Source organism: Melampsora larici-populina (genome assembly GCF_000204055.1).
Source record: "Melampsora larici-populina 98AG31 unplaced genomic scaffold MELLAscaffold_163, whole genome shotgun sequence".
NCBI classification, from domain to species: Eukaryota; Fungi; Basidiomycota; class Pucciniomycetes; order Pucciniales; family Melampsoraceae; genus Melampsora; species Melampsora laricis-populina.
In genome coordinates this window covers 18,259-27,443 of record NW_006768926.1, presented here as the reverse complement: position 1 = coordinate 27,443, position 9,185 = coordinate 18,259, and the positions used below count along the sequence as shown (strand labels likewise).

Genomic DNA, 9,185 nt, shown 5'->3' with positions numbered 1-9,185 from the left:
GGCGCTCAATATATACACGTAAAGTAAAGTCACGAGAGATAGAAATCAGACCCAATCAAGATAGGAAAAAAATAAAATAAAACTGGACAAACTGATAAACTGATAAACAAAATGGAAAAACTAAGTGCACCTGGCACATACCACTTATCAATACACACATAACATATAGTCACAGGAGACAGAAATCGGACCCAATCAAGATAGGGAAAAAAAGAAAAAACTGATAAAACTGATAGATCTGATGACTAAAACAGAAAGACTGATTGAAAAAAAAACTCTACCTTAAAACATGATATTGATTTTGAAAGTAAACAAACACCGGCTGTGCAGAGGTGTCAAGTCTGCAGGTCTTTGAACTTTGCAATGATTTCTCTAAGGTCATATGTTTCATGTGAAAGATCCAGGGCAAGCTTTTCGCTTTTCAATAAGCCTTGCCAGAATATGTCGCTCACCAAACACCTGGGAAAGCCAACGGGGGGCATTTGTGAATCATCTATGTTTTTGTGTGGTCCACGACTCAATCTTTTGATGGCAACACTCTTACTCAAAGCGCTGAGTTGAGATGAGATGTAAAACTTATCCATGGTATGAAAAAGTGTGCTTAAGTCGTCCAGTCTCCAACTCGGAAGTGTTCGATATTGGTTGCCATGTTCGTCCAAGTCATCTTTGGAGTGACACTCCAGTTGAGACGTGAGCAGGATAAGGTTAGCCTGTTGTGGAAAGTGAGTAGTCATCACTTCCTTGCGGATAGCAGCAACCTAAAAAGGCAAGGCATCTTAGTGATAGTGTACATATATTTCATAGCAAACGGGCACTCAAGTCGTTTACTTACAGTCCTGCGTGATCTACGACGCGCATTTCGTTGTTTCACTAACAAATCTTTCTCAAGCTCCTCTTGCTCAGCATTCGGGTTTTCAAGGGCCTTCGCTTCCTTCTTCAATCCAGAATTGATGGCTGTTCGCTTGTTGTCGTACCATTGTTCAAAAATCAGACGCATTTTGTCAGATGTGACATGATTGACATTGATATGGTAGTCGTCAGCATCGCCCCTTCGATAACATTTCTCCCACTCTTGAAGTATGATAATATACATAGCTTCATTCCATTTGCACTTCAGCGTGTGAGTCCAAATAAAGGTGCATCGTGGAAAACCAGCAAGGGCCAGCGCGGCCTCGCAAGAAGCAGCAACGGATGTCGAATACTTCGATGAAGGGCTGAAAGAGTCTAGTTGGGATAAAAATGGAGTTGGTTTGAGTTTTTCAGTGGCTAACTTGGTCGCCTCGGCTTCGATCAAGGCAAGTTGACTTTTCTTTGGATTTGGAGTCTTGTCTAAATATTTGTTAAGAGCCTTCTCAATTCGCCGTTCGATAAATCCTCTCCTATCTTTCTTACGTTGCTCCCATGAGGAAATCTCATCCGCGGTTGGAGGATGAGGAAGATTACTCCGCTTCGTACCTTGTGTTTTGCGTGCTATTCCTAAGAGGAGTTTGGCGTAGTCGGCTATTGCAATGCTGATTTGTTCAGTGTGAAGAGGTGCCGACTGTCGTACCCCGGCAGCCTTATCCAAAGCCACACCTTTATGTCGCTCTTGGTTCTTTTTTTCGCGTCAAGCAGATTTGCTTTTTTTGTATCTAAGCCTCTCAGTAAGATCAACTTGCCCTTCCGAGATACCAGAATCCGAGTCGGAGGATGAATCTGAGGATGAGTCTGGGTCTGGGTGTGGCGCATTGTCTTTGTCTGAGTTTGATCCAGAGTCACTGGCAGAATTTGAAGGGGTAGAATTTCGGCGATTTTTGTGTGTAGTGGAATGTTTAGTAGAAGTCGAAGGGGTGTTTCCGTGGCGAGCATTTGGAGTAGTCGTTGGCCTTTGATCATCTGATTCAGGGCCTGCAGATTCTTCTCGCATTTGAAGGGCCTGCCTCAATCGCGAGCCCCTTGGATTCCTCAATCGCGAGCCCCTTGGAACCTTAGCATAGTGATTACCCCGTGAACAATGAGACTCGAACGATGGATGGGAAGTGGATGGTCGAGATCTTGGTGATGATGACTGATGTCTTGCGCTAAGTTCTTCAACAGCTCTATTTAAAGGTGAACTCTCGGCTCGTCCATGGCGTGAAAGTGACTGCGCCTGAGATCCTCGAGCGGAATTGCTTGAAGTTGCCGATGATGTCCTCGGTGGAGGTAAGTGGACCCCTTGGTTAGGCCGATTAATAGAAGACTGAAATTGACTCGGTGGGTTTGGGGTTGATATTGATGTTAGAGAGTTTCTATTCAAGTGGCCGTGTTGACGTTCTGAAAGGCCAGATCGTGACAAGCTTCGGGAACTAGAGGATTGATTATCCAATTCCATGGGGACGTGTTGAAGGGGGTCATAATCTTTTCCGATGGTTGGTCGAGAAGGCTGATGATCTAATTGCGTGGTTAATCCGTTAGTGTTGCGTGTTGGAATTGGGCGGGGTGATGGAATACTTTCAGCAGGATTGAAATCGACAGCTCTGGCATTTTGAATCAAAGAGGAGTTGCGGTAAACAGATTCAACAGCATTGTTGAGATCATTTGATTGCTCTCTGAATCGGACTGAAACTCTCTTGTTCTGGTTTGAAGAACTACTTGGTCGCAGTGAAGCACTGCCAACTCCTCGTTCGGCCGCTCGTACACGTAACAAGGTGGCGATTCTGCTTGAAGATGCACCGGTCGAGGAATGGTCTTGTGAACGTCGGCGTGAAGAGAGGTTTGTTTTTCTGTGAGGTTGATCAATGTCCATATCTATGCTGTTGATCCGAGCACCTTCTTCCAAGACATCCTCAAGTTCCAGACTGTTCCTTCGAGGTTTTTTTCCTGTTGTTAAAAGAGCCAAAATGAATGAATGATGGGGTCTTTGTGGAAAGATATGAGCGAAATTAATGCCGCGCACCTTTATGATACGGATGTGATCGCGCACCCCGTGGGACTGGTGGGCCCGACTCTACATGGGGCATAAGATGTGTTGATGAGTAGAGTTTTATCGCGATGTCAGTATACCAGAACCATTTCTGATCATGATAGCTAGAGCAGAACCCGACCTGGTGTTTTGGTTGCTGGAAACGGCAAGCTACTAGTTTGTATCGATGTAACAAGTGGTAGTTCCGTTTCGAGTCGCTTGGGAAAGCCTCCTGAGTTGAGAAGGACGCTTGCTTGATTACTATGGGATGATTGACCGGGTCCTATAGTTTCTGATCCACTTCCAGAGTCTCCGACACCATGATGAGGTCTGAGCTGATCTTTGTTAGAGTAAGCATATTGAGTGGGCCTGCCGACTGCATTACGATGTTCATGAATCCCATCTAAGAGCCACAACTTCAAGTCAGCTGTAAAGAATGTGATCATGTGACAAAACGATGAAGAAGTTTGGAAAATAAAGCTGAACTGACCGGTATAGTTAGCAACGGTCGCAGTTGCATCTTGATTTACCCAATGTGAACAGCCAGTACTGTCAAATCCTGCGGCCAAAATACCTCTTCAATGCATATGCAGGGATAAATACATCAGTGAACAACTTGACTGACCATTATCACGAAGTTGTGTCTCGACCTCATCACGATCATTTGCTAATTTTGCCCCAGAATGAAAATCCGATCAGCATGATATCGATACATCTCAAGGGGAAACATGCATGAAAATGATACTCACCTGCTAACTCTATGTCATCGTCATAATAGAGGTCATCTAATGATTCTAGTCCAGGTCCTTCGCTTCCAGAGAGTAGATCTATATTGAGTAGCACATAAGACATATCATTATGAGATCTTTACGGACTGTAAACTGAGTATGATGCTTGTGATATTACCAGCCGTGTCCTGAGAATTGGAAGGAAAAGCATCGTCTGGTAAGTGGAACTTTGACATGATGATTATCGAATCTGGCTTGAATGAAAATCGAATATTCTTTGAGATATTTGAGTCTCCCTCGAGATTATCTTCGTGGATTCAAAGCCGGGTTTAAAAAACCAGGGGTGCGTCAGCTTGCTCGATATGAAGGCGTCCGAACAAGTCGTCCGGCCTACTGTCTAAATTAGTGTCCTTTGTATATATCTCTATGACACGATGCCCTTTCTTTGGTGATACTATCTGTGTCGACTTGATCATTGTGCGAAGAAGCTGGTGGAAGATAAGCACATCATCACCAGGGATGTAAGTTTGGGGGTTGAGGAAACATGAAAGGCTTACTAGGATATTTTTTGCTTCCATTTGACACAAACAAAGTACGAAGAAATCTATAGATCATGGTATGTACATATTTTTAGGGATAAGGGGTTTCAGGAAAACATGTCAATCGAATTCACACTTCTTCTTTACATAGACCTTCTTGGTTCTAAGAGTCTGTTGAATTTAGACTTATGTACAGGTAGACGCAGAAAGTACTCGTCACCCCCGGGGCCCCACCCTGCGTGTATTACATGTGCTGTAGTGATGTTCCTGGCCCCGGGGGTGACGTGAACTTTCTGCGTCTACTTGTACATATTACATATCACATATGTACTTATGTAGTTTTAGGAGTGATGTCTAAGCAACGTCATTACCAACATCTCATCCTTTTCGTCAAAACAAACCTTTCATCTATCTTTGGACATCGATTCGTCAATCGTCGATCACGGGCCGCTACGCTTAATCAATGCACAATCAGAAAACACACCATCAATTACGGTATGTGAAAGGCTACCAGCCGCGGCCGGCAACTGGTTGGATTATATGCTATGGGGTGTACGTTTTTTCAAAGGTTTCTCGAACCAATCACAAGTTACACACCGTGGCATAGCGCTGAATGGGATCTTATGTGCGGTTCTTGAAAGGTCTTTGTAACCAATCATTGAGGTGGTGTCATAGAAGACGTGTTGAGTAAATCATTTCAAATGCCCTCTCAATTGTGGTACATGGCCTTTGATCTTCAGGACTTTGGACGATCCCCAATCAAGTGGCTGGCTTGCTTGTGGGTGTTTCGTGTTTGATACAAGAGGTCAAGTAAGATTTTCTTCCTTCCTCCAAAAAAATAATTTCCGCTCTTACTTCAGCAGAATTTTTGGATAATTGTCGTCTCTCAGCTTGACTCTATCAACATCAAAACCTTCAGTATCTATCACAAATCAAACATCTTGACTCATGTTCAACCCTTCTTCATCCAGTGGATCCAGCTCTGACTACCAGGACATGACTGGTAAAGACTTTGCACTGTGATATGTCAAACAGTAATGCCTTTTCTGATTCAATTTACTATTCATCTACAGACCATATGTCCAATGGTAACATCACTAGTGATCACATTTCACATAGACCGTACCTTGACTATAAGACAAAACCAGAACCTACTCGCCTTGAAAGCATGGAGGAGAGGTCACGGATTGAACGTGGTCAGTTATTCTTACACTTCTCTTATATCTGTACCCCTTCTTTGATTGAGCTTTTGTCTGCTTAGAAGACATGTGGGTCGTGTGCAAGTGTGGCCTTGTTGAAGCAGAGCTTTCCTATCAAGAGACCGATCAACCAACTTCAGAGTGCAACCACAAAACCCAAAGTAAAGGTAATTTCCTATCAATCCAATTTATCATTCTGCGTAAGTGCTGACAGCAATTTGGCGGCTTATTTCCTACCCTACTGAAAGCCGCTCAACCAGTTGGCAGGAAATTCGAGGGCCTTTCTGAAGCACCGGCAGATGATTGAGGTGGACATCCAAACATAGATGACGGTAAGCTGATTTCAATATAACTATTAGCTGTATAGGTTGACAACAAGTACATTTTCACCGAAATTTCTTTTTGTAGACCTGGCTGAAGTGATTGACTATGAAAGAAGGAGCCGGTGCGGGTTGGGCCATCCCCATCGACCAACTCCAGTCCAAATTCCTGGTAATTTCACCGAGTTTGCTGATAAGTTATTTGCTAATCATTTCGTAACTTTTGAAGATGGACCCTTTGCATCAGGTTGAGTCTTTTTCACGGATGCAAGTACACCCTTTGCAACATGGAGGTTGCTTGGGACTGACTCCTTGTTGTTTCGAAAGCTCTCCAGCACATGCTCCCAGGACTAGAAAGCACCCAAGTACCCTTCACCGAAAAGGAAACAGGTACATCTTTGTTCTACATTGGAGACCAATACAAAGCTGTAACAACTAATCTCAACTCCCTTACCCATAGCTGTAATTGATCATTCACCACCGCCCAGGAGCGGTTCAATCAACTCTGCTCTTGGACCAGAGAAGAGACAGCGTCAACTTCATTCACCAACAACTCGCCACTTGGAAAGCATCCATTCTGGATCTCCTCAAGCTGCTCATCAATTTCGCTGCCGTGGCCTACAAAACTCTGCTGGTGGAGCTAGTTACAGAATCCGTCAAGCTAGATCTCCGTACCCGAGTCGTAGTCTAAAAAATCCTCAAGTACCCTCCATCGAAAAGGAAACAGGTATGGCTTTGTTCAACATCATAGGCCAACACAAATCTCTAACAAAGATCCGAATTCTCTCGTCCATAGTTGTAACTGACAACAATTTTGCAAGACGAAGAAAAGGATCTCAATCGCCAACTTGGAGTGGGTTAAAAAGTTCTTTTGGACTTGAGAAGAGACAAGATCAAATTCATTCACCATCAACTCAAGTACCCTCCACCAAAAGTGAAGAAGGCAAGTATTTGTTCTACATCACAGATCAATACAAATATGTAACAACTAATCTGAGTATCCTCACCCATAGTTTTAATTGCTCAATTCCCGCCGCCTAGGAGCGGCTTGGAGAACGCTGCTTTTGGACTCGAGAAGACACAGCACGAAATTCATTCGCCACCGACTCGCCGCTTGGGAAGCATGCACCCTCGAGCTGCTCATCGATTTCAATCCTGCGGCCGACAAAACTCTGCTGTTGGAGCTAGTAACAAAACCCGTAAAGCTAGATCTCCGTACCCCAGTCGTAGTCAACAGAAACCACAAGGGCAAGATTCAGACTACTCTTCTTTCGGAGCCGGTAAGAAAAAAACCCAAATGCATTCATCTCGAGTTGAAAATCAACCTCCATCACCCATATTAGAGAGCTCCTCACCGCGCATCCGGATTTCTGGAGCATTCCCTGTTTCACCGCCTTTTCCAGAGCATGGTAATGTGTCTGAATCATCCTCAGACGATGCACAAACTGCCGCAGAGACCCAAAGCTGCGCATTCGGATCTACATCACTTAGGCAGGCCTCAGAAATCGCTCCTCCACCTGTTTTGATGCCTCGATCTCAATCACCACCATCTATCCTCGACTTAAAAGACTCTGCTTCTGTACCTGGCAGTGAAAGACCTCGATTTCCAGCGCTTTGTCACAGCTCCACTCAAAACGAGTTGCTTCCTCCAAATCATCTTAAATTTGGGGTTGATGTTGATAAATTTGACACCGAAGAAAAAAAAGGTGAGTTCTTTTTGTTTCAGTGATTGAGGATGTGTGTACCATAGAAGTGATGATGGTCTGAATCGCCAATTTGATGACTTTGACTCCACTTTTCCCTTCACTTTTTAAAGCTGCGCCATCCACCTCAGACTGCAACTGTAGACTCTCTGCCACACGGTCTATCTTGGCACGGGGCCTTGACCCTCTCAAACATTTGCTTAAACAAAATACATGTGATGGACAAAGGTACAAGGAGACTGCAAAACTATTTATAAAAATGTTTGATGAAGTAACATCGGTGCAAGAATGTGGTGAACACGTTCACAAGTGTCCTAATTCAATGGGTTGATTGTCCATCTCCCTTACTTTCTCAAAAATATTTGACTGTATCTATTTCCTCTGTGTGCCTCAAACTTCTGAAATATCATGTTGCTTGTATATATTTTTTCTGTGTGCTTCAAACGGATATTTTTAAATGATCTTCAGACTGTTTAACTCTTTGCTGTATATATCTCTTGACCTTTTTAAACTATTGGGCTATTGACTGTGTATGTTTCACCTGGTCTTTAAAGTGTTGGAATCTTGACTGTTAATATTGCTCCCATTGTCTTCAAACTGTTTAAATTTTGATGGTATATATTTAGCAAGAAAATGATTTAGCACAAAAGAAATGAAGAAATTGAGAACAAGTTGTTTGAAGTTCCAAGAGGAAACCACCAGGCCACAGTCATGAATGCTGTTTTCCACAGCTAAACAGGCCATTTTTCTGCACGCTTCCTCTGGATACCCAGTCATAAGAACACCACACAACTTAAACTATTCTTCATCACACATTAACCTGTGCATTTGATTCACCCCATTGATGTTATGTACCCATTATTGAGAGATTTGAGAGGCACAACCAAAGAAAGTGAGCTTCCCTTTGGAGGGAACAACTCTCACTCTCTTCTATGTAGACAGGTAGTTCACAAGGCCAATTGACCTGAAGCAGACAAAAGCATAAAATTTGATGGTTTCACGAAGGCAGTTTTTTTGTCTCAACATATGTCATAAGGTGTTTTGAAACAACACACTGTCGTTACAAATTATTGTCATTGAGTTGACAGTAGGGCTATGACCCGGCCCTGGAGCTTCAGGGCCGGACCCGGGACCGGGCCAGATCCCGCCTCGGACCTGAGTTCATTTTGAAAGCTACCGGGCAACACTGGGCAAGCCCTTTTTGAGCGCGTTTGAGAGCTTGAAAGGTACGCTCAATAACATCAAATTCGATCAAATTCAACCACCAAAAAGTTCAGAATAGAACAAATGAGTGTAGAATAACAAAAACAAAACAAACAAATGAGTGTAAAGCAAAAAAAGAAATCAAAACAGAAAAATGAGTGTATAGAAAAAAAAAAGATAGAACATAAAACAGCAAACAGCAAACAAGGAGAAAGAAACATTGAGATAGATTTAGGGTTTTACTAAATCCAGCCCCCCCCCTTGTGAAGCTTGACCGCCCTCTTTTAGCCGGGGAAAAGAAATGTATAAGTGTATAGTACCAACTAAACTCAACAAAGTCCCACGCGCAAGACACAGCGTGTGACAGGAGTCTGGAATGCGCCTATGGGTGTGTCACTACACCAAATGTAATCTTTACCCGGCGGTAAAGATGACTTTTGGCGTAGAGTAGTCGAGAAGCAATCCGAAGAGAGCTAGATATCTGAGGAACTATGCACCATGTGCCTAGACGTTGGGGCGTCATGATTAATACTGCAAACAGTATAGGACACGCAGATATTGGTGAATGTACTA

General features: G+C 43.4%; 2 protein-coding genes across 2 annotated transcripts; one reads left to right on the top strand and one right to left on the bottom strand.

Annotated features, from left to right (window-relative positions):
* Nucleotides 1-335: 335 nt before the first annotated feature.
* MELLADRAFT_85863 (uncharacterized protein) lies at nucleotides 336-3,884 on the bottom strand (the record flags this gene model as incomplete). Its single annotated transcript, XM_007419337.1, has 9 exons — nucleotides 336-758; nucleotides 833-1,594; nucleotides 1,655-2,838; nucleotides 2,915-2,965; nucleotides 3,063-3,347; nucleotides 3,411-3,494; nucleotides 3,546-3,587; nucleotides 3,670-3,731; nucleotides 3,796-3,884. 9 exons carry the CDS (start codon nucleotides 3,882-3,884, stop codon nucleotides 336-338), a joined length of 2,982 nt encoding a protein of 993 aa, XP_007419399.1.
* Nucleotides 3,885-5,265: 1,381 nt separating this feature from the next.
* On the top strand, nucleotides 5,266-7,740 carry MELLADRAFT_85862 (uncharacterized protein; the record flags this gene model as incomplete). The annotated part of the gene is made up of 10 exons (XM_007419339.1): nucleotides 5,266-5,383; nucleotides 5,449-5,586; nucleotides 5,695-5,718; nucleotides 5,795-5,953; nucleotides 6,034-6,096; nucleotides 6,167-6,433; nucleotides 6,503-6,640; nucleotides 6,720-6,986; nucleotides 7,050-7,412; nucleotides 7,523-7,740. 10 exons carry the CDS (start codon nucleotides 5,266-5,268, stop codon nucleotides 7,738-7,740), a joined length of 1,755 nt encoding a protein of 584 aa, XP_007419401.1.
* Nucleotides 7,741-9,185: the final 1,445 nt, after the last annotated feature.